Source organism: Pelodiscus sinensis, chromosome 22 (assembly GCF_049634645.1).
Source record: "Pelodiscus sinensis isolate JC-2024 chromosome 22, ASM4963464v1, whole genome shotgun sequence".
Classification (NCBI taxonomy): Eukaryota; Metazoa; Chordata; order Testudines; family Trionychidae; genus Pelodiscus; species Pelodiscus sinensis.
In genome coordinates, this window is record NC_134732.1 from 57501 (window position 1) to 82641 (window position 25141).

The window sequence follows — 25141 nt, forward strand, 5'->3', positions numbered from 1 at the left end:
CCGGAGCGAGTGTTGGTCCGGGGGAGCCGGGCGGGCCGGGAGCTCAGCGCCGCCCCGCCCCGCCCCGCCTCGGGGTCGCTGTTCTGCGGCAGGGCCCGTGGCCAGCGCTCTCCCGGCTACGTGCGGGGGGGGGGGGTGATAAAACGGCCAAGGCCGAGCTCCTGGGGCCGTTATCGCCCCGAGACAAAGCTCCAGACGCGTTTCACTTGCTGGTCTCAGCCGCGGCCCCTTGTCTTTGAAATCCAGCTCTGGGCCGTTGAGATGAAGGAGCCAAGCGGGAGCATTGTCCAGTGGCTGTAGCAGGGCAATAGTTCTGCTACTGATTTACAGAATGGCACAAGCCGTATCCGTGCACAGGCACCTCAGTTTCCCCAGCTGTAAAATGAGCATAAGAATCATTCCTGTCTCTCAGGAGTGAGTGAGAATTGATTTTCATAAAGGTCTTTGGGATCTTAAGAGGAAAGATGCTATAGATGTGTACTTGTTATCAAGGTGTGGTGTGAATGCAGATAATCAAAAAAGACTTAGGGCTCAGTCCTCCTCCCAGTGAATTCAGTGAAAGCAGCATCAGGCCCTAAATGTAGCCAGTTTGCTGCTGCTATTTCACATATGAGTACCCCATTGCATTCAAAGTCCGCTGTGGGCTATCAGCAGTGTTTGAGCCTGTAACTTTCAGTACTGAAGTTTAGATGTTTACCTTCTAAGGATTTAAAGGACTAGGTCTGTTAATTGTCAGGAGTAGTAGACTGTTCCTTTTCCATGGAGCACTCCCAGGACGAGACATACAAATCTGCTATAATTTGAGACAGTCTGTCTGTTTGAGAACTCCTCCTAAATGTTAAGAGCTGGAACCACCACATTTGCTATACAGCTTCCTTTTATAATGTAAAGCAAGGTAAGGTTTGGTTGTGCTAGGAAAATGGGGTGTGCTTGGAATGGGATTATTTCTTAGAAAACCATACGGTAAAGAGACAATCACCAGGCTTGGGGCTGGCCCTCCCATTAGGACTGTCCCAGCCCAGGGCTTCCCACCCCTTAAGGAAGCTCTGGGGGGTGCTGAAGCCTTCCTCCAATTTGTATGGGAACATTGCTGGCCCCCTTCAACAGGGAGTGAGGGGAAAGTGCACAGTTCGCTGCATACCTCATTTTGGTGGGGGGAGCACAGGGGGCAAATGAACCTGGATCTGCCCCAGTTGGGGGACATGTAACCCTCCCCCAGTTGTGCCTCCTGGAGCTGTGGCGGTTACGGAGAGGCACGTCTCGCCTGGCCCAAGCTGCTGCCGTGAGAAGAGGGCTAGAGTAATCCTCTCTCCCCAGGACAGCCTACATACTGAACCCCTCATCCAAAGCTCTAACTCAGAACAATGATTTAAATGAAGAAAAACAAAAATGAATTGTGATAAGGACCCAGGCAGTGCTGGGTAAATCTTAGTGTGTTATATATTAGGAATGTGAAGGACTAGTCGATTATCCCATGAGCAAATGCTATGAGAAAGAGGCAGCAAGGGTGAGCAGGGAGAGGAGAGGGTACTTCAAAGTGGCAGCACCGCTTGAAGCCTGGAGCCAGACCCCGGGCTCCACGCAGCGCTGCCACTTTGAAACACCACGTGCAGCCTAGGACCAGCTCCTCCTGGCATTTCAAACAAGCTTCTTCTAGTGTTTCAAAGCAGCAGCACCACATGGAGAATGGGATCAGTAGGCGAGTCCCCAGCTGATCTTGGGGTCCTTGCGGCACTGTTGCTTTGAAACGCTGCAGGGAGCCTGGTGTCAGGCTCCCCGTGGCGTTTCAAAGCGGCAGCACCACATGAAGCCCAGGATCAGCTGAGGACGCTGACCCATGGCTCCACCTGGCGCTGCTGCTTTGAAATCGCCTTGTGTCAGGCTCCTCATGGTGTTTCAAAGTGCAGCACTGCATGGAGCTCAGGATCATCTGGAGTCCCCAGCTGATCCCTGGCTCCACAGAGCGCTTTTGCCTTTGAAGTGTAGCAACAGCTCTAGGGCTGTTCCTACACTTCAAAGGCGGAATCGCCCTATCGACTAATTGAATAGTCAATGCAAAAATGCATTGACTATTTGGTTAGTCAATTAGTCAATATTTAACATCCTTATTATATATTACCCTCCAGCAGAATCAGCCTCTCACAAGTGTCTGATCTGTTCTGGAGCTTGGGTCTGTTTAGGTGCTTCTGTCTTGCGCCAAAAGCTCAGGTTGGAACCTGAAATACAGATCTTCCCCCTCCTTGGGGAGGGAGGGCCTATATAACAAGATTGTGAAGTGACAAGGTGGATGAGGTAATTGCTCTATTTGGACCAATACTCTTGGTGAGAGAGACAAACTTTTGAGCCACACAGAGCTGCTCTTCTTATCTGTCTCACCAACAGAAATTGCTCAAGATGTTACCTTACCTATTTTGTATTAGGTTAGGGTTGGCTATAACTACATTACATACAAGTTTGTAAAATATCCTCACCACCCAGGATAGCCCATGCAGAGTATAGCTGCCTCCAACGAATCTATTTTGTTCTTTAGCTGAAGTACTAGAAGTTGCGCTTTCATGCTAAAAAGTCTCAGGATCAAATGCTGTTGACAGCCTGTTTTTGGATCCTAATAAATAAAGTTAGGCCTGTAAGTGGACATTTGCAGGATTGGGGCCTGTGTTTGTGTTGGCTGATCTTTCACGTGAATAATTTCATAGTAAATGTAAGTGTCTGTCTCTGGAGCTTTAAAGAATTGCTATATTAAAAAATAAAAGCAGAAAATTTGTTAAAAAGCACATTCTGTTTGGGGGAAGATAGAAGAAAATCATTAAGGATTGTGTTACACCAATGTTCTCTCTAATCTTTTCCATCCGTGTGGAATATTTTTTGTACTGAGGCATGTGTGACTGTTCACTACCAGTAGAAACAAAACCTAGCTGTGGGCGTTCTGCTAATCAACTGGGTGACATTTGAGTTCTGAAAATTTGCAAAAGTGTACAGCTTTCAGGGAATACTGCAGTACACTACCAAATGTTATAATATAAGCCCTGCAAATCTGTAGATAACCACTTTTTATCTACATCTGCAAATGTCCATGCATATAGCCGTAGCTCATTTTTTTGCAAATAAGATGTGGATACAAATTCTGTGTCTGCACAGGGCTTTAGTTATCATACCAACTTTCCCCCTTTGTTTGTTTTCAGATCCCTTTGGTGACAATGACAGTATGGATGTTGTGGGTAGTCCCCTTCTCCCAGACAGCATCCTCTATGAGATTTTCTTGTACCTGGACCACATAGATGTGCTTTCGGTGGGGTTGGTGTGTCAGCAATGGCATGCAGTGGCACGGGATGAATTCCTGTGGAAGGAACTGTTCTATAGATACTACAGGGTTTCTCGGGAAGTGCCACGACACCCAGGTTTGGTATTTGTTTAGTATGTTATCAGTTTTGCACTGTTGGGAAGGTCTGGGTTAGCTGATTGTTAGAGCACAGTCCTATTAATTTCCAAAACAGAAATAGCATGGGCCAGTGGTGGCAGCAGCAGCAGCAGCAAAGATTTCCTCCAAGCACTCCTGTCAGCATGCTCCACCACACCATGAAGACTGGTGCAAAGAAAACATTTAGTTTCTCCACAATCACCTTTTTGTCCCTGAGTTCTCCTTTAACATCTTGACACTTTTTTAATACTGCTTCTTGAGTCTTTGGCTAGCTGTTCTTCAATGTTTTTGGCTTTCCTAATTTTATTTTTACACTGCAGTTGTCAGAGTTTATGCTCCTTTCAATTTTCCTCACTAGGATTTAACTTCCACTTTTTAAACAATTCTTTTTTGCCTCTCACGGCTTCTTTCCCATTGTTGTTTAGCCATGGTGGTGCTTTTTTTGTTATCTTATTATGTGTTTTTAATTTTGGGTATACATTTAATTTGTGCCTCTGACGGTGTCTCTACAAAGTTTCCATGCAGCTTGCCAAGATTTCACTGTTTATACTGTACCTTTTAATTTCTGTTAACTAATCTCCTCATTTCTGTGTAGTTTCACTGTTTCCAAGTGGTCCAGTTATATTCACCTCTTGGACCAGATCCTGTGCTTCATTTAGGACTAAATCAAGAATTGCCAGAACCTTGGGGTATGACTTAGCATCCAGTATTATAAAGTCGAAGGCAAATGTCCCCACTAAGAACATTTGATCGACAGAGTGCATCCATAACTACCATGACTACATAGACTCTTCCAGTAATGCACTGTGGGTAGCCATCCCATAGTTCCTGATGCCCATTTGAATTCTGGGTCAGACTCCCAATGCTTGATGGGACAAAAACACGGACATGGGTGGTTCTGGGTACAAGTCATAATCCGCCCGTGATGTGCTTGTCTCCTCCCTTCTTGAAAGCAACAGCAAACTGTCTTTTCGTGCACTTTTTTCCCCTGGTTATCTGTGCAGATAGTATTACAAACATAGATCTTGCTCAGGGTACACATTGCTGTGGCAAGCATTACTAACATCTCGCACATGATCCTGCAGTTTGTCCAAAACCTAATGCCAGTAAAAAATGTTAAGTTACTGCTGTAAACAAGTCATGTGGCTTTGTGGTTTCCATCTATGCTGAGCTCTGACTCCTCTCTCTTACTCACATGTGTTGCAGCTGCCGTTTCCTGGTATGAGGAGTTCCAAAGGCTCTATGACACCATCCCATGTGTTGAAGTGCAGACCCTGAGAGAGCACAATGATCAGGTCTTACATCTTAGCTTCTCCCATTCAGGCTACTTGTTTGCATCCTGCTCCAAGGACTGCACAGTTAAGGTAAAAGGCATGCGTCTGTTGTGCTGAGGGGTTTATTCACTCAAACAGGCTGGTCACATTCAGGCTCCAAGTGTGAAAATCTTCTGTTGAGCTCTGATATGCTGAGCATCTGGTTAGTGCTGTCCAGCCTTCCAGTTAGGAACTGTGGGGAGGGATTCTGGTATGGAAACTTCTTTGTGTCCAGAATGCAGAGAAGGAATGATGAGCAGGTCAGGAGCATCTGAGTTTGTGGAGCTTTGTGCTCAGTCTGCTCTTCCTCTGAATTGCTGGCTATCACTGCAATCTTTGGAGCTCGTTGACTAGACCTCTTTTGTTCCCTTGCAGGGCTTTGAGCTTCTCTGTGTGTCATGGCTCTTGTCACATAGAAATCAAGGAGGGGGCAAGAACAGAGGTTGTGAGCAGGTTGTGCAGGGATGAAGGTTTCGCTGGTATAGGAAGGGGAGTTGGAGGTGGCTTTGAAAAGCAATCTCTTGATGCATAGACAGTAAAGGGACCATTATGATCAGCTAGTGTGATCCCCTACTCACAGACCCTTGCCTACCCACTCCTGTAACAGACACCGAAGCTAATTCCCTTGTCCAAACTCTCCCTCACTGAGATTTCTGACCTAAGCTCTAAACCATGTGATGATACCCCAGCATGGGCAATTATTGGACAGGTCCTGGGAGAGTAGGAAGGAGACCCATGAAACAAATAGTCTGAACAGTTTTGTAGGCCTAGATGTTGGGGCTTCTGGCTCTGCTGCTGACTCACTGTCCATTTGAGTGAATCATGTACCCTCTCTGTGCCTCATCCGGTGGTTCCTGAATAACATGTCTGCACATCTTCTGGGTTCCCTTGGTCCCTACCTAGAGGAAAGCTGTCTGGGTCCACCTGATTGCTTGGGAGGTGGGAAGGTGGACAAAGTTAAGGCGAGGGGTCATACCTAGACACTAACTCCATTGCCAGGAGCCAGGGAAGTCCTCCCCAGTGACTTCTGCCTGTGGCCCAGCTCCAATTCCACTTGCACTGCATTGGGGCCCAATGCAGTCAGAAATGAATATGATCATATGGCTGGTCTCCAGCTATCCAGGGTATGTGACTGTAAAACGAATCAGGAGGCAGAACTGGGCTCTCAGAGGGACAACTGTTCTGGGTTTTGCAGCCTCTGAGGCTGAGGGAATGAGTAACAAAGGCAGTGAACTCACTGGAACCAAATTAATCTAAAATGTTCATAGCAGTAATTCTGCAAACCCTCCAGTTCCCTTCTGAAAGACTTTTTGGGAGTGAGGCTGGGATTTGGACATCTCCATCCATGCTCTGGGTATCCTGGTCATCAGGCCTCTAACAGTCTGCCCTGTTCCCTTTGCTCTCAGATTTGGAACAACGAGCTGGCCATTTCTCTGCTCCACAGTTCCAACATGAGGCTGTACAACTGGAGCTACACCCAGTTTTCCCAGTTCAACTCAGATGACTCCCTCCTTCTGGTGTCAGGGGTCTTTGTGGGGCCTCGCAACTCTTCGTCAGGAGAAATCGCTGTTATTAGCCTGGGTAATGTTCATTTCGGCTTGGCTTTGCCTTGGTGTGAGTGTGGAACTGGCTGACTGGCAGCAGATTGAGATAGTCCAAGGAAAGGAGAAGGTGACAGGATGGTTGGGCTGTGACTTGGCCTATGCCTAGGAACAGGACTCAGCGTGGGATTTGAGTACCTTTTTAAAAGGGATCTTTGTGCAGTGCTAATGCTGCTGCAAGTGAGGCACTGATTGCCACAGCCAGGCAGCAGGAGAGTGGGCAGTGGGCAAGTTTTCCCTCACAGCTCAGGCCTGAGGCTACCCATCTGCCAGTAGCCCCTGATCCCATTAGCTGGTCTGTTCCTCTCATGACAGGCAGCTTTGCTGATGCTTATCTGCTACCTCCTGGATTCCCTGCCCAAGTGGAAGCTTCGTATGGGGATGGATTGGCTCAAAAACTTTGGGCCCCTGTTTAAATTGATAGTGGCACTGTGTCAAGAAGAGACAGTCCCTCTATGATCTAGGGGAATAGCTAGGCTGCTAGTTACCATAGCACCACTGAAAAGCAGCAAGTGGTGGGAAGCCTTACTGATAAGAGACCGAACATCTTCACATCCATTCTGCTTCAGGGATCAGTTGGCCTTTGATTTGAATCCTTGTCCCATGGGGCCTGTCTTACTTCACTGGGAGATTCATTATCCTCCTTCTTTCTCTTTCCCTACAGAAAACTTTGCTCTCCTCTCCAGAGTGAGGAATAAACCCTATGATGTGTTTGGCTGCTGGCTGAATGAAACCAACTTAATTTCCGGCAACCTGCACCGAATTGGGCACATCACTTCCTGCTCAGTGCTGTGGCTAAATAATGCTTTCCAGGTGCGTCCCAGGGCCCTGGGTGGTTTAATAGCCTGGGCAGTTCCCATCAGCTGAGACTGAGGTGTGAGATACTGACTTTGATGTCATTGCTGAGGCTCCTTTCTGAGAACTGATGCCTGAAAGATCCCTAGGCACTGGCAACAGGAGTGAGGAATGGAGCAGTCTCCCATGATTCTGCCTCCTGTAGTAAAAGTGGAAGTATCTAAGAGGGTGTTACAAGGAAGAGGGAGAAAAATTGTTCTCCTTGGCCTCTGAGGATAGAACAAGAAGCAATGGGCTTAAACTGCAGCAAGGGAGGTTTAGGTTGGACATTAGAAAAAACTTCCTGTCAGGGTGGTTAAACATTGGATTAAATTACCTAGGGAGGTTGTGGAATCTCCATCATTGGCTATACAGGCAGTTCCTGACTTACGCGGATCCGACTTATGTCGGATCCGCACTTACGAACGGGGCTTTTCTCACCCCGGAGCTCGCGGGCGGCGGGACCGCCCAGAGCACAGCAGTCCCGCCACCACGTCCTCTGGGGCGAGAAAAGCTGCTCCGGGTCTCCCTGGTGTGCTGGGGGGGACTCCCCAGCACAGCAGGGAGACAGGAGCAAAGCCGCAGAGGCGGGGGACCCCGCCGCCTCTGCGGCTTTGCTCGGGTCTCCCTGGTCTGCTGGGGGGGGAGGGGGCAGCTAGTGTGCTCTCTCCCCCCCCCCCCCCCCCCAGCAGACCAGGCTTTTGTTGCAGGACGCCTGGGGTAGAGCAGCTGGGGTGCTGCCGGGTTGGTCCTGCGGGGACCTACCCGGCAGTGCCCCAGCTGTTCTGTCCCAAGAGTCCAGATTCAGCCGCTGTTGAAACTGATCAGCGGCTGATTCCAGGAAGCCGGGGGCAGAGCAACTCTGCCTAGGGCTTCCTATAGTCAGCCGCTGATCAGTTTCAGCAGCGGCTGAATCTGGAGCCAGTTCCGACTTACATACAAATTCAACTTAAGAACAAACCTACAGTCCCTATCTTGTACGTAACCCGGGGACTGCCTGTATTTAAGAGTAGGTTGGATAGACATCTATCAGGGATGATCCAGATCAGTGTTTCTCAACCAGTGGTATGAGTACCCTTAAGGGTACTCAATTGAAATTTGGAGAAAACTGAATTTTTGTTTTAAGTTTTACAGTGCTTTATTATTTTTGCACTTTTTATACCCAAAAATGTCATCGCCCGCCCAGCTATGATTAAGTTGTTTAAACAAATGTGGTGCAATGGCAGAAAAAAAAATCTGTCTGAAAACTGTAGGTCCTGGGGGTACTTACAATTTTTTTTGAAAAAGGGGTACTTTATTTAAAAAAAAAAAAAAAAAAAAGGAGGTTGAGAAACACTGATCTAGATGGTGTTGGTCCTGCTGTGAGTGCAGGGGACTGAACTTGAGGAGGTCCCTTCCCGTCCTAGTATTCTATGATTCTAAGGGTCATTCGGGGAGCAATTACCATGCTAGAATGAACTGAGAAGGGTAACTGGTAGTGAGCTGAGGCTCATGGTGGAGTTGGCTCAAGTTAGCCCTTCAGTGCCCCACTGGTCCAGCACCCCTTGCAGTGGGCACTTCCCATGTGGTTCTGTGCTGCTTCCATGCACTCATATTGTGCTAATGGGGGCTGGAGCCCAGCTTGTGGTCTCATTTGGAAGGGACCAGAGGATGAGCCATGATGGGTAAAGAGTCACTGGAAGCCTGGAGCATGTTAGCTGTTGCCCACATGCTGTTGTGTCTGGGTACTCAGCCTATGGGACATGGATGCTCACTGGGAAGGGAATTTTCATGGCCATAGGGGAGCCAAGGAATCCTCCCTACTAGAGGCAATGAGGGAAATGAATGTTGTGACTTGATAGCGAAAATGCTGTTTGGACTCTAGGGGCTGTGAATGAGGAGGATCTGAGTGCTGCTCCTGTCACAGGAATTCACTAACCCACTGCACCTGTTTCCTCCTGGATGAAATTGGGAGAACAGTATGCATGCTGCACAAGGAAATCCTCGTGTGGCAGGCATTCTGTGTTCACACAGCTCTTCCCACTGAACTGTACTACAGTGTGCACTGCTATTGGCAGGCTGGCCCTGTCTTCTCCATTGCAAAAGGGAGAATTATTAATAATTTGCCATTTATTCCACTTTCCCTCAAGTCTTTAGACTTCTGCGCACAGCTTATCTTTGCCACCTCTTGCCTCAGTTACTGCACACTAAGGAGTTCATTGGTGCCTGTTTTCCCTCGTTTAGAATGGCCAGTCAACTGGCACCAATCATGCTGAACCTGTGGTCAGAAAAGAAGCTTTGTTCCTGAACCTGTAGTTAGGAAAGCTGGTATCAATTAGAAGGCTAAAGCATAGAATTCTGACTTCTATTCCCAGTTCTGCTGCTGTGTGATCCCTCTGTGCCTCAGTTTCCCCACCTGTATAATGGGGATTGCTATGCTGGCCAATTTCCAGGGGGCTTCATTCGCTACCACTTGTCAAGTGTTTTGAGAGCCTCTCTTGAAAGATCCTATAGTGCACAGTGCTGTTTTAAAGAGGGCTGTTTACAGAGATTTGGTGTTCCTATGAAGTCTGTTGTATTAGTGATGCTGAGCCTTTTTTTGCTGCCTCGCTCTTTTGGGGTACAGAAAGAAGGCACCTGCTCTCCCCTCTCTTAACAGGGCATAGAGTCTGAGAATGTGAATGTAGTCAAGAGACTGTTCAAAATCCAGAACCTGAATGCCAGCAGCATCCGGACAGTGATGGTGGCAGACTGCAGCCGTTACGATGCTCCAGACCTGCTCCTGGACTATAAGGAACAACTGGCTACCACCACCTCTCCCTACCAGCACTTTGATCTTGGCAGTGAGAGTGAAGAAGAAGAGGAGAAGCCCAAGCAGAGACTGATGCGAGAACCGGGGGCGCAAGCCTTCCTGGATGGTGGGAGTGGAACATCAGAGGATGGGCTGCAGCAGTTCCTGGATGACCTCCTTGAAGGCCGCATGAAGCCTGTCATGAGTGAGAGAGAACTGGAGACGAAGGTCGCAGAGCTGCTTGCTAGGAGCAGGACTAAGCCACCTGAGTTAACTCAGCTCCCCACAGAGGCCAGCAACAAGAAATATTTAATCTTCACCACAGGATGCCTCACCTACTCTCCACACCAGATAGGTGAGTGGCTCTGCCTTGCTCTGACTTCCACAGATGGTCACAGCACAGTCTGAGGGATGAATTTGGTCTATTTGAAGCACCTCCCCCAGCCTTGTGGGAGGGACGACTGGACCCATGTCCAATTAATTACTGGGGATAACTAATGACAAAAGGGGCAAGGAGTGCGGGCTAAAGGTTCATAACTAGGGAGCCGGATGGGGACATTGAGCAGAGAACCCCGGCCAGCGCCCACCGCTCCTCAAAGCTGTCGATGGAGCCAGCGGGCGCCGCCCAGAGGAACTCTGCCCGGATTCATGACACGAGGGAGAAGCGGAAATAGGCCCCACAGTCGCAGAGAACCCCTCGTCCAACATCTTACTCCTGGTGTTATAGATGGCAGCTTTCGCTAAGGCCAGGAGTAGGTTGACGAGGAGGTCTCGCGACTTTGTGGGGCCACGGATAGGGTGTGCATACAGGAAAAGGTGAGGAGAGAAGTGCAGCCAGAACCTCAAGAAGAGGTTCTGGAGGAGCCGGAATAGGGGAGGGATGAATTTGGGCAATGGCTATCCACATGCTAACTCAGTGCCTTTCTGTAAGTCATCTGCTTGCCCTTAGGACAGAGGGTTTCTGGTAAGTGCCTGCTGTAAGATTGTAAAGTAGCTGCCACTGTGGCCTCTTCCCAAAGTGCTTCCCACAAGTCTGCATGCTTCCAGGCTTGGTCTCTGGCCAAAGATGAAATTTTCTGGGAAGTTTGTGCAAAACCCTTTCAGCTGTTTAGAGCAGGAGCGGGCAACATATGGTCCAAAAAGTTCAGATCCAGCACGCCATGATTCTTTGGGGGACAAGTGGCCTGCGGCCCAGCGGGACCCTGGGGGAGACTCCCTTCCTGCCACACACATGTCCAATGGGAAGGAGGGATGCTCCTTGCTCTGGAGCCCGGGGAGTGCGCTTCAGCCCTGGTCTATTGCCTGAGACCTTTGAGTCAGGTAGCAGCAGCAGCTCTTGCAGGGCACGCTAATTCCCCTTCCTGCCTCCCTTTTCCCTGAAGGAATTAAGCAGATCTTGCCTCACCAGATGACAACTGCTGGGCCGGTGCTTGGGGAGGAGAGACGTTCAGATGAGTTCTTCGATTCACTGGATCATGTCATTGACATCCATGGTCACATTATTGGGATGGGTCTCTCTCCTGACCACAGGTGGGTGAGGCAGGATGGAGGAAGGCACAGTAGAGCGGAGGACCTGCCATGTGGGGGATGGGGCAAGGTGTAGTCAGTGTGAGTGTGCGTGAGGGAAGGAGGGGGAGGCGGGATTTCCAGCACTTAGTGACTCATTTGTGAAGAGCATAGTGATTGTCCCCTTTCCCCCATGAGCTCATTAACGCCTATAGACAGGCAAAGAGTAGACAGGACCTTTGTCTTTGAGATCTTTTCTCCTGAGCTCTGGCACACAGCAAAGTTCATGGAACTTAGCGTATCTTATTAGCAGCATAAGCCAAGCTGGTGGTTTGGGATCAGCAAACCACCAACTGCAGCACTATATGCAGAGGAATGCCTCCATGCCAGCAGAGAAGTGAGCCTGCAGTCAGGTATAGCATGTATGACCTGCTCCATGCCAGAGGCTGCAATGATGGGGCACAGGAACCAGAGGGCTTTTAGGAGTGAAAATGGCTGTTATGGGTGAATCATGGTGGTGCTCCATTTATGTGCACAGTTTGACCTGGTCACAGGATCTGGGTTGAGGAAGAAATTCCACTCTCAAACAAGTAAGGGAGAGCATTGAGAGGACCCTCCATTAGGTCAGCTGGGGGTAGCCTTCTGGATCTGTGTATCTGGATCACATGGGGATTTCCTGTGTTCTTCAGAAAGGGTCACAGGACTTGAAGCCACCAGATTGGTGAAGGGTGCTTGATTTAGCACCCTCCTGGGAAAGAGGTGGCCAGGAGTCTTAGCTGGAAGGGATAGGAATGGGGTTGGAGACCAGCCAGATGCTGATTCTAGTAAATGTATGCATGAGCTACCTGAGATGTGTGTCCCATCTGTGGCTCTGTAGCTGGGCCAGGCTCTCTCCATGACTGGCTTAGATTAGGGAGCTGGGTGGATAAAATGAACTCTGAGTTTCCCACCAGCATGTTATTAAAGGCCCCTTGTAAAGCACATGGGAGTGCAGTTCTGACTTGCAGAACTGGGCAGGGATGAAAATGGTTTCACTGATATCCTGAAAATAATTCACATAAACAGGCTGTTTCCAGAACGTCAGCCTGTAGCCCCTATATGCTGCAAGCTTGTGCTGGAGAGGCAGGCAGTGAAATGAACCAGTGCGCCAGCACAGTCCAGCTGGCTAGATTTTCTAGACTGGATGGCGACACTGACAGAAGTGATGCAGTAATTCAGCAGTGGAACTTTTCCTATTCCCTAGATATCTTTATGTCAACAGCCGGTCCTGGCCACGGGACTGTGTGATCTCTGATCCCATGCAGCCACCACCCATCGCAGAGGAGATTGACCTGCATGTGTTTGATCTGAAGACAATGAAGGAGGTGAAGCGAGCCCTCCGTGCACACCGAGCCTACACCCCCAACGATGAATGTTTCTTCATCTTTCTTGATGTCAGCAGGGACTTCGTAGCCAGGTGCCCTGTTGTCCTCTCTTTCTTGGGGTACGTCTAGACTGCAAGGATCTATCGGAAAAAGATACGCAAAATGCACTCCGCATTTTGCATATCTTTTCCCGATACTTTCGTCAGAAGAGGCTTTTCTGAAATTTGGCCTGTCTAGACTGGGCAAAATTTTGGGGAAAAAAACCTATTCAAAAGCCCCTTTCTTCCTCGTGGAATGAGGAATACAGGGGCTTCCAAAAGAATGCGTTTGCTCTTCCGCCAAAAAAAAAAAAAAGTGGAAAAGCAAAGGCATTCCCTGGACGCGGCGGAGTTTTTTCAGGATACTGGAGGTAACCCGAAACCCCCCCGCAGTCTAGCCGTACCCTTGGCCATAAAACTGGTGAGATGGGAGGGGAGAGAAGCAAAGCGAAGCTGTCTTCCCAACCCCTGTACTGGGTCCCTGGGTTTATTGTAGAGCTAGGCCTCTGTCTGAGCTGGGGTAGATTCTGCAGCATTGGCCCAGCCTCAGAGAGAGACATCCTGCAGCAGCATGACTTATTTGGAAAACTGGGCTTGTGCCAATGGGATGCCTGCCAATCACATGCTCAGTGCAGTGACTAGACTAGCACAATTGGTATGTTATGCTCCCTCCTCCTCCTCCCCTTGCTCTTGATGTGACAGTGAAGAATTTCGTGCAGGAACTCTGGGCGGTGGCATCTGAGGAGAAGATAGTTGAGGCTTCTGATGATTTAGGATTGTGGAAAGAAGAGCAGGTTGATGGGACAATTAACTCTGAACCCTGAAAATGACATTGGTGAGTGCCCATTGAACTGATCAGTACAGTTCACACCACCAAGTACTGTGTAAACCTGGCTGCAGATTCATCCAAATACTCCCTGCATTGTTTCCCCTTGGCTCCTTCTTGAAAAGCTCTTCTCTCACCTGTGAGAGCTGGACACAAGTTGGGTCAGTATTTTGGGTGTAGCCTCAGGCCTAATGGGAGAGGCACCTGTCTCCTCCATGCTTTTGGGGAAGAGAGTTAGGGCCCCTTTCCCTCTGGCTGGGCAGGGTGCTTACTGATATTTTCTGTCCAATGCAGTGGGGCAGAGGATCGTCATGGCTACATTTGGGACCGGCACTACAACATCTGTCTGGCCAAGCTACAACATGATGATGTGGTCAACTCTGTGGCATTCAGCCCAGTTGAGCAGGAACTGCTCCTGACAGCCAGCGATGATGCTAGCATCAAAGTGTGGCGCTCCCCCCGCACTGTGCGCATCTGCCAGGCCAGGAAACCTAAGCCCAGGAGGCTGCTCTTCTCTTGGCTCATGAATCAGAAGAGCTGAGCCACAGCACCTGATAATGCTGATGCCTCACTGTAGCCACAACCTTTATTGAGCTTTGGACAGTGGGAGTGTTGATGGAGAACCGTGGGTGCAAGGCTCTGGCAGGGTCCTACCCAAAGAGAGTATCTTGAACTCCCATCAATGGCTCACATCTGCCAAAACGGTTACAGTCAAACTCGCCCCAGCATCACTGCACCTGTGATGAACTGGGTTCCATTTGTGTTGTAGCTGTTGCGGATCACAGCAGGCAAATTTCACCTGCCTACCCATCATGCAGCCAAGCTTTGGTCACTGAGCAGCAGAGACTGGGGCAGCTGGTTTTTCTTCATGAGCTTGGAGATCTAGCCTCACTCAGAGCTGCTGACTTTCGAGTGCTTGGCCAAAGGGAAACGTTGCAGCACTGCTCTGCCTTGTGGTGACAGGACTGTTTTCAGTAGTAGTTTTGTTGTCTGTTTGTCCCAAACCTCTGCAGGAGGCATGGTCAGTGTAACTGCTATCCTCCAACTGTATCCTCCAGTCATGGCTGAGCAGATTGGGGAGGGAGGGGACTTTCAGAGAGGCTTACACACTTTCTAATGTGCAAAACATGTAGCTGGTGCTGGCTTGGCAGCACTCAGTGCTGAGGGCAGCTAGTAACTTTCCACCTTGGGCCTACCAGAGCCCTTTGCACTGCAGCCAACTCAAAGCAAGCCTCTGTCACTGCTCTCCATTAGCTGTGCCTGAGCCACTGGCTTCCATGCAAGGGTCTGTGGAGAGCTGGGGAATCACAGAATACAAGTCCCACCTCCTTGATAAGTTGCTCAATAATATTAAGATGCTAAAGCTGCATTGCCTAATGTGGTATTTTCCAGGTACCCCACTGTTGCAGTGCCTACAAACTAGGGTTCCCCCCTTCTGTGAGGGCAGCTAATGGGAGAGGGTTGGCCACAAGCCTCTGGGATAGTTGAGAACTCGGTGCCTGCTCGGCAGGGCAGAAGGTGCTCCCTAACTGCCCTCCAGCTGAGAACTGCTCAAGCTCTCACCATGGGCAGTGTCTCCCTGCAGTGGTACTGGCCTCCCATGCTCCTTTAAGTTTTCAGCTTAACAAAAGAATGTGTCCATTTTTTCCGTGCTCTGCACTTTTAGGCTACGTCTACACTGGCATGTTCTCACACAAAAACTCTTCCAGAAGAGAGCATCTACATTGGCATGTGCTTTTGCGCAAGAGCATCCATGCCAGTGTAGACACTCTCTTGCCCAAGGAAGCTCTGATGGCCATTTTAACGATAGGGCTTTCTTGCGCAAGAAAACCATGTTGCCTGTCTACACTGGCCTCTTCTGGAAGAGGGCTTATTCTTGAGTGGGAGCATCGGAGTTCACAGATTGCCGTGGAGCCAAAACAGATTTAGTACGTACCATTTTTGTAGCTGGGCATTAACAACCACTGATAGAAGAGGGGAGGGTGATGTGTGAAACAGGACAGGCTGGCAAAATAAGCATGCTGAGGGGCTGGGAGTGAGCTGTGTCCTTGCCCCAGCATAGCTACAGCCCCATGATGATGGTTTTCCCTACTCTGAAATGGGGGGCTATACCTGTCCTTCATGTAGGCTGTCAATGCCTCTGGGGCAGTGCCAACCAGCCGTGACCCAGTTGAAATATAGCTTAGTGGAGCTTTAAGCTAGGGAAGCCCCTTTCTTCCCACAAGTATTTACTACATCTTATTTCAAGGTAAATAAACTCAGTGGGGCAAGACCCATGTCTCAACAGCTCCCAGCATCTGCTACCACAGCCAATGTAGGGTGGGATGTTTGTCCTGCTCTTTAGCAAAGTAAATAGAATGAGGGCTGAGCCTTCCTCCTGAAGGAGGCTATGGAACACGGGGATCCCACTGTGGAAGCCTCCAATTCAGCAGTTTCACAGTAACAGTTTCTAGTTCCTATTCTTAATGGTACTGTCAGCTGTCCCTTATGATACAATACTTTATTAATGGTCTCTCACACACAACAGCTCAGAGGAAAATTCATTTCACATTTAGAGCCTATGCCATTTGCTCCAAGGAGGTGTTTGGACACATTCAGGAAGTTAGATGCTAGTGCTCATTCTAAGGGAAGGTTTTCAAGGCTGTAATGGAAGAAATATTGTTATGGCTAAACTAGCGCACAGTACTCACCAACCAGGTTAGGCCCCTGAAAGATTCATTGGCTATATAAAATTAAATGCATTTCCACAAGTACCAAATGATTCCTACCCTGAGTTCCCAACAAACGTGGTCATGCCTCCATGGGGCTATTCTATAGCAGTAAAACCCCATCTCTGGTTTAGCTGCTCTTTGGGGGCAAGAAAAGACTATGATAATGAAGCTGGAGCCTCTGTATAAACAATGGAAGTGTTGGGCTGCATTAGCACCAGGCCTGGTTCCTGCTAGTTGCTCACAGCACTGCTGGCCATGAGCTGCACTAGCATCTCTAGTCCTACTGTAGTTAAAGGAGAGGATCAAAACTTGCACAGCCCCCACCCCAAACTCATTCCTTCATCATAAGGCCCCTCCATTTTCCCTCAACCACATGTTGGCTGCCTGCAGGTGGCCTGATTTCAGGGCTATGGGGCTTCCCTTGAAGCCCATGGGAGCTACAGCTTAGCCCTGGTAACAGCTGAGCCCCTTAGGAGCCTGACCTGCTGCACTACTGCGGGTTACCATGAGAATTCTGCTCCTGAGCAACCCAGAACAGTAACTGCTCAGCACTGATGCCTCTTCCCAGGACAGCTATCCTGGCCTCTGCTTTCTTCCCCTCAAAGGTGTGGGGGAAACAAGGCTTGAATTTTATGATTTTTCCCCTGGATAGCTTAGCAAAAGCCTCCACTAAATACTGAGATGCTGTGACTAGGGATGTTAAATTTTGATTGACTAATCAAATAGTCGATGCAATTTGCTGTTGCTACACTTCAAAGGCAAAAGTGCTGTGGGGAGCACAGGGTTAGTGGGGCAGTCCCCACTGGCCTTGTGCTCCTCATGCATTTCAAAGTGGCAGCACTGCATGGAGCCTGGAGTCAGCTGGGGACTCCCACTGACCCCAGGCTTTTCACAGTGCTTCTGCTTTGAAATGCCATTTGCAGCCTGGGGACACCCCAGCTGGCCCCCAAGCTGCACACGGTGTTTCAAAGCGATAGCACCATGTGAAGCCCGGGACCTAGTCCCAGGCTCCACGTGGCGCTGGCTCTTTGAAGCACCCCCTCCTCTTTCCCCCACCTTGCTGCCTCTCTCATAGAGGCCGGGGGGGGGGGGGGAAGGCGACTAGTCGACTAGCCTATCAACTATCCGATAAGTATTTTGCTCATCAGGCAGTTGACTAGTCATTCACATTCCTACTGCTGACTAGGAGCTTTGCTAGCACTTTTCCAGGCTGTGGTGTGACAGCTAGCTGGAGCTGTAATACAGCTCTCCCACTGCTGTCTGGACTCAGAGGGGCTCACAGGCCATCATTCAGCAAAGCAGCAGGCACTAAAGGCTGGCTCAGTCAAGATTACACACATACAGCAGATTGCAAGTCAAGCACAAAAGAGTACCACAAGCCTGAGCATCCTTATACCTGTCTCATCCATGCTTACTTTCCATTCACTGAACAGCAGCATGTGAGAAGGGACAGCCATGCCATCACTGGCTCTCCAGCCCCCACCTTTTCACAAAGTGGGTGCTGCATGTCACAGGTGGTAGTCTCTTGCACTCTGGTGAACAGATTCTGCTGCAGATGACCACACCACAGGGGAAGCCAATCAACTCCACTAAAGGTAACTCAAGGAAGGGAATACGTTGCAAGGAATTTTTTTTCCAGGAAGGGGGTGGGGGGCTATGTCCTGCATGGAAATGCCTTCACCCTTAGCACAGCTGGTAAGTGACAGGGTAAAGCAACATGTAAAGCACAAACACAGGTAAATGACTTGCAAGTGACTGCCTCAGAAACCAAACTCTTGGGCTGTGTCTATACTGGCGTGATCTTGCGCAAAAGCAGCAGCTCTTGCACAAAAACTTGCTGCCTGTCTACACTGGCCGCGTGTTCTTGCGCAAGTAAACGGACATTCTAATGTATGAAATCAGGACTTCTTGCACCAGAACTCTGACGCTCCCGCTCAGGAAGAAGCCCTTTTGCGCAACTGTTCTTGCACAAGAGGCCAGTGTAGACAGGTAACAGGAATTTCTTGCACAAGAAAGCCCGATGGTTAAAATGGCCATGAGAGCTTTCTTGTGCAAGAGAGCGTCCACACTGGCAAGGATGCTCTTGCGCTAAAGCACAGGCCAGTGTAGACGCTCTCTTGTGCTAAAGAGTTTTTGCACAAGATCATGCCAGTGTAGATGTAGCCCCTCTCTCCCCATCCACTCTGCTGTGCTTAAACAGGCAGCAGCCCAAGGGTAACCTCAGCTGGAACACGCTTGGGCTCCTTTGGTTGGTAATACAACCCAGGTGGATTCTCCACCATGGGGCCAGAGGGAGCTCTAGCAAGAACCCAGTGCAGACTGTTTTATGGATGTGTGAATTTGTACTATTAGAGGAGATGCAGAAATGACAGCGAGAGCTTCCCCATCACCTCATATGCTACAAAGAGGGCTCAATGAGGCCTCCAATAACAGCATTCATGCCAATGCAGAATGGTGGAATTATTTGCTGGAGTCACATTTTGCACAAAATGTGGTCCAACACGGAGCAGCAGCCAGAAGCCACCTTGCTGTGGAGCAGCCCACCTGCTGCCACAGTACAGAGCAGTGGGGAAATCAGGATGCTGCTCCTTTTTGGAGCCCTTTCCCGGGAACACCCAGGCTACATCTAGACTGGCTTGATTTTCCGGAAATGCTTTTAACGGAAAAGTTTTCTGTTAAAAGCATTTGTGGAAAAGCGTGTCTAGATTGGCAGGACGCTTTTCCGCAAAAGCACTTTTTGCAGAAAAGCGTCCATGGCCAATCTAGACGCGCTTTTCCGCAAAAAAGCCCCAATTGCCATTTTCGCGATCGGGGCTTTTTTGCGGAAAACAAATCTCTGCTGTCTACACTGGCCCTTTTGCGCAAAAGTTTTTCGGAAAAAGACTTTTGCCCGAACGAGAGCAGCATAGTATTTCCGCAAAAACACTGAATCTTACATGACATCGTCAGTGCTTTTGTGGAAATTCAAGCGGCCAGTGTAGACAGCTGGCAAGTTTTTCCGGAAAAGCAGCTGCTTTTCCAGAAAAAGTGGCCAGTCTAGACACAGCCCTAATGTCTGTGAAGTCCCCCCATGCACCCATGGGTCCTAGATGAGTTGCATGATGTGTAGGAACCAGGGATATAAACCGGGCTGCTCCTGCAGTCCCATCCCCACCTAAGCAGGATTTGAAGCTTCACTAAAAAATCATCACAGCGCCTATCCACAGGGAGAGAGAACTGGTCAGCTCCAGTGCAGCACCTTTGTCTCTCCTGACACAAGCAGTATATGGAGTTGGCTTTGGGTTCCACCCCAGCCACTAGACAATCTTGGACAGACCCTGCAGCAGATGCCATTGATGTGTAGTATGTACCAGAGATGCCTTTCAAACTTCTGGAAGGTAGGGTTTGGGCTTTTGATAGGGAATGGCCCCATAGGCTATTTCAGAAATCTCCACTTCCTGAGAGGTTGGGCCCCATCTAGACACAAGGTTCTGAAGCTGAATGGGCTCGTGGCAGCATGGCTGCACAGAAGGGAAAGGGAGAGCAGAGACACTCGCACATACCATGCTGTGGAGTACTGTACAGACTGGAGGGGCAGTGTCCCAGACAAACTAAGCACTCAAACTCCCAGCTATTCCAGTGCCCCTCCAATACCTAGATGTCAGTCTTGGAGCTGATTTAATTCCCTTTGGCTCCCACTCTGGGGCAGCTGTTTTACTTCTGCTTATTAGCAGTAGGAGATCATGGAGTTGGTCTCTCTTTGGATGGGGAGTTCTGCACATCTATAATCCTGTCTCTGTCCCCAGCCTCAGAGACCCAGGCACCACTTCTGGCCCAGAAATGAGAGCGGTATAAATAATACCTCAATGTGGCTTCTCAGCTGGGGAGCCTCAGGGTGTGTCTAGACTACAGGGTTTTTTTGAGAAAAGTGGCCTTTTTTCAAAAAAACTTCCCCTGCATCTAGACTGCTGCGTTCTTTTGAAAGTAAATTGAAAGAATGCGGCAGTTTTTTCGACGGTGGAAAACCTCATTTTACGAGGAAGAATGCCTTTTTTCGAAAGTGCTCTTTCAAAAAAAGGCGCTATGTAATGCAAATTGTGCTTTTTCAAAAGAGAACATCCAGACTGCCTGGGTGCTCTCTTTCAAAAAAGTGGCTTGCTTTTTCGAAAGTACTGGTAGTCTAGATGCTCTTTTTCGAAAGAGGCTTGCAGTCTAGATGTAGCCTCACAGTGCTGGAGACCCCCACTGGATTACTTCACTGCAGCATAAGCAAACATGCATCCCTTTAGTCCTGGCAGAGGCTTCCAGTCACCTTCACCTGGAATCAGAACTCATCCTTACTGATCCCTGCTGAGGGTCAGGAAGGGCTGGGAGGAGAAGCAGCGGGCCAAGAGCATCGAAGCAGATGGTTGACTAGGCTCAAGTGGAGGCCTATGATGAGACAGCCTGTCACTAGTCCATGTCCCCAGGCCTGGGACCAGGTGAGGAACATGTCATTTCTCTCCACAGAGGACTCAATAGTAGGGCCATGGGTCTTCCTCCACGGAGATGGCCACAGTTTCACACCCCTGGATTCCACTGCGCTTGCTAACTGGTGATTGTTCCAGACAGAATTCCCTCCCCAGCACACAGGCTGCCGATCAATGACCCTAACTGGAACTAGGGCTGTTGCTCCCTGAGGGATCCAGCCAACAACAAGAAACACCTCTGGCGTCGGCAGCAAGGCCAGCCTCTTTGCCTGTCCTCCAGGACAGAAGAGACAGGGAAGAGTTGGGCAGGGCATGGCAGGGACAACACCTGCAGGATGGTTCAAAAAGCAGCTAGCTGGGTGCTTTGGCAAAGAGAACCTTAAGGCTTGTACAGATGGGAGAGAATGGGGCCCATGGAAAGAGGAGACAGAAAACCTCAAAAGAATAAGGCTCCAAAATGGCTCTAGAGTTACAGGTGACCACCACAGAGTAACTCTAAGAGGCCAGTTACGTCACAATGACAACACTCTGACAAGAATCCAATCTCCACCAAACAGAAAGAAAGAGGCAGCAAATCGAGGCCAGAATGCAAGAGTCCTGGGAGGGAAGAGTGCCCAGGGAAAGCTCTTAAGACAGTGCTAACCAAGTAACTGCAGCTGGCCAGGCAGTTCTGGACAGTATGATTAGGAAGGAAGCCACTGGTGTGTGCTACTGAAAAGCTACATGTATAATCGGGGGCTGCCAGTGCTGGTGAGACTTAGACCTCAGGCTTGTAAATAACTAAAGTACAGAGAAAAGCCCAAGATTTTACATTCAAGATTAGTGGGTGTCTGGGGAGGATAGCTGGAGAGAGGACTCCAAGTGAGGGAACAGCAGAATGCCAAGAGATGCTAAAAGCCAGGATGAGAATGGAGGGGAAAGCAGCTAATGAGCTCTCCCCCCTTGGCTAAACCCAGAAGACCGCATTCCTGGGGTGCCAGCCAGCCAAATGGGACTCAGGCTCTCCTGCCCTAACCCCAGCTCCTAGAGCGATCCATTAACAGGCCACAAATTAGATTCCAAAGCATCTCTCTGACTAGGTTAGGACCCACTCGAGAGAGTTACAAGACTGATCTATTAGGTTGGGGTGGGCAATAATTTTTGATGGGAGCCACTCCAAGAATTTGAGTGCCTAATATTAATGGAGGATGTGAGGGTTTTGGGATGGAGGTTGGATGCAAGGAGGGTGTGTGGCATCCGGGAGGGAGTTTCAATGAAGGAGAGGGTTGTGACCTAGGGAAGGAGTTTGGGATGCAGGGTCTGGGAGGGAGTATGAGTGCAGGAGAGGATTCTGACCTGTAGGGGGCGTAGGGTATGGGAGGGGGTTGTGAACTGGGGCAGAGGTGTAGGAGATGGTGAAGGGGTTTGGGTTGTGATCTAGGGCAGGGAAATGGGGTAACAGCTGTGGGAGTGGGTATGCGTGAAGGAAAGGGATTCTGACCTGGAGAAGGGGTGCAGGAGGGAGTGCGGGGGGTTGTGACTTGGGGCAGAAGTGCAGGGGTTTGGGTTGTGACCTGAGGCAGGGGTGCAGGAGAGGGAGCAGAGGATTGGAGGGAAAAGCTGGGTGCCAGAGGTGGGCTCTGGCTGGGAGGCACTTACCTAGGTGGCTCCCGGTCAGCAGGCCCAGTCTTAGGGCAAGGTGAGCAAGGCAGTTACCTTGGGCACCATGCCTTCAGGGCCCCCATGCTGCCTGGCACCCATTTGCTCACTGCCCTAGCTGAAAGCCACCTGGCCACAAGGTGCAGCCAACCACAACATGCTGCCTTGGGCCCCGCAAACTCTTTGGTTAGGCCTGCTGGCCAGCAGGATCCTCAGGAAGGCTCCCTGCTCACCGCGCCCCTACATGCCACTCAGAGTGGCCGGTGTAGTGAATGAAACTGCTTCCTGTAGGAATTTGTGCTACATCAGGTAGCAACTTCTTACAATTGTACATATTGGTAATTGCTACTAGTGGCAAATTCCTACAGGGAGCAGTTTCATATACTACAAGCACCGGCCAATGGGAGCTGTGAAATTGTGCTGGAGGCAGGGGGAGTGCGCAACACCTTCCTCCTCCCCAGCACACGGTGTGCAGAGAACACATGACCCCCAACACTGGTTGCTTTGTATAGGGTGCAGAAGACAGGGAGCCTGCTCAAGGCTTCCTCTGGGTCACGGGCCATATTTTGCCTGCCTCTGATTAAAAGCCCACGCTATGCCAAAGGCATCGAGAGCACACAACAGTCAGGTTGGATGCCTACACTGAAAGAGGAAAATACTTCTCAGATGCTGTTCCCTCCCTTACTCTACACTGGTCCCTCCCATCAGACGTGGGCACTGGGCACATCTCCCTCTTGCCCTACTGATTTGTGGCCCCACTCAAAGGGTCTCTGCAGCAATGTCTGCCAGAGAAGCCAGTGAGGCTGCTAAACTGTTGTCTTCCCACTCACAGACCACCTCAGCCTGCCCCTAGTCCCTGCTGTCCCTCCCACCCTCATGTCAAGGAGCAAACCAGTCAGCAGCAGAGAATGACAAAAACTTTAAGCAAAACCACTAGAGAGAAGCCAGCTCCCTCTAACACAGAGGTCTATGAGGAGAATGGCAGGGGCAGGCCAAAGGGCTCTGTGCAGTGGTGCTCTGGGCAGCCTGAATGCCTGTTCCACTGTAGGATACCAGAGCTGTGCATTAAACAAGTACAAAAGAGCTGCATTCATTTTAGCCTGAAAGCCCAGTGCAGGGAGCCCTGGTAGCTGATTCCTGCAGGGGATCATCCAAGTCCCCATTTGTCATGGATCAAACTCAAAGTAACCTCAACACAAGCCTCTTCTCAAAGAAGATCTGTACTAGAGCAGCTGGGAGGGTTCCCATCTGACACTGCATTTCCACTCAGAGTGGAGCAAGCCAGATCTGGACTTCACCCTGTTCTAGGGCATGCTGAGGGTGCAGCACAGGGAGGTGAAGCCCTAGTCAGGGCTGTCACTGTGCTCACAGCTCCTGGTGGGGAGGAGGCTTTAGAGGCCTGTGAGATCTACGATGGCTTTAATAAAGATGGTGTCGTCACGCACGTAAGAGTTCTTGGCCTCCATCCTGGAGACTGGGCAGAAGAGTGGGCAGCCACTGGCAACGTTCATCTCGGTGACAGGTCGCTGGAAGGACGATGATGTCACATCAGGTCGGAAAGCATCAATAATGTGCTCCCGGTTATTCTGATCCAGCAGCATCAGGGTCACCTAGAGGTGAATATGCACAGGAAGGAGCATGAAGCAAGATGGCCAAAAGGCAACCCCTGGTCTGGGACACCCATTAATGTTAACCCTTTGAAAACTGCATGTGAGCATTCACGTACTGGCAAACTGGGGTACTGTCAGCACTGCATTCAAGCTCAGTGCCAAGTCCCAGCTAGATCTGCACCCTGCCAGAAGGCTCCCTGCTTTCTCCCAATCTCTGCTGCGTCACAAGAAAAATTCTGCATCTGATTTAGGTTGACTGACAACTATAGACTTGCTAAATTCAATGCAAAAATGAAATCACACAGTAGTCTGGGTAGCCAGCAGCTACAGCGTTTGATGTTCACTTTGGTTCTGCCCCATCACTTGCATGTCCCTTTGAGATAAGCAACACAGATCATACTCCTCCAATGGGTAGAGTCAAGCAGTCTGCAAACTCAGGCAGAAGTCACCACATTGGTTTACATCTGATTTTTACTTTTAAAGTTTTCTTCATAACTGCAAAGGTTTAGGAATTGAATTTGGAAAATGAAGTTGAGAGCTTAGCACAATTCTGGGTCCTTGAATGTGAGCGCGCACACTGCTGGGTTACTATGAAACTTCTGGGTATTCTCCAAACACATCATCGTCCCACTCCAACTGCAGCTTTGTCCCTCTTCCCCTCTCCTCTGGACCTCTCTTGTAAGAACAAAAGAATGGCCACACTGGGTCAGACCATCCAACCCAGTATCCTGTCTGCCAACAGTGGCTAATACCAGATGCTCCAGAGGGAGGGAACATAACATAACAGGTAATCCTAACGTGATCCCTCCAGTCACTCATTTTCAGACAAACAGAGGCTAGGGACACCACGCCTACCCATCCTGGCTAATAGTCATTGACCTAATTTCCTTGTAATATCCTGGGCTTTTATCATGACAGGAGCCTACATCCCAGATCTCCCCCAAATAGTTAGTGTGAACAATTGCTTTCACTGTCTCATGCCAACTCTCTGGTGTCTAGAAGAGCAGGCATCTGAGAGGCCAAGTGGAGATAAAGACAAGGCACATACATCAACAGGCCAGGCA

The 25141-nt window shown here is 49.7% G+C and overlaps 2 protein-coding genes across 10 annotated transcripts in view; one reads left to right on the forward strand and one right to left on the reverse strand.

Annotated features, from left to right (window-relative positions):
* Positions 1-15303, forward strand: part of FBXW5 (F-box and WD repeat domain containing 5) — a 15525-nt gene extending 222 nt beyond the window's left edge. Inside the window, exons 1-9 of one of the 6 annotated variants that reach the window (XM_014579342.2) lie at positions 1-895; positions 3183-3398; positions 4625-4782; positions 6138-6312; positions 6997-7145; positions 9805-10291; positions 11319-11466; positions 12686-12925; positions 13965-15037. The exon at positions 1-895 is cut by the window's left edge and continues 59 nt beyond it. In XM_014579342.2, the coding sequence (XP_014434828.2) occupies positions 3206-3398; positions 4625-4782; positions 6138-6312; positions 6997-7145; positions 9805-10291; positions 11319-11466; positions 12686-12925; positions 13965-14211 (1797 nt within the window). In that variant the 5' untranslated portion in view covers positions 1-895; positions 3183-3205 and the 3' untranslated portion in view covers positions 14212-15037. The other 5 variants (XM_075905992.1, XR_003091501.2, XM_075905993.1 and 2 more) reach the window with 5 other exon arrangements.
* An 846-nt stretch (positions 15304-16149) lies between these two features.
* Positions 16150-25141, reverse strand: part of TRAF2 (TNF receptor associated factor 2) — an 85061-nt gene continuing 76069 nt past the window's right edge. For all 4 annotated transcript variants that reach the window (XM_075905998.1, XM_006134756.4, XM_075905997.1 and 1 more), the window contains one exon: positions 16150-24077. In XM_075905998.1, the coding sequence (XP_075762113.1) occupies positions 23859-24077 (219 nt within the window). In that variant the 3' untranslated portion in view covers positions 16150-23858. The remainder of the gene's footprint in view (positions 24078-25141) is intronic.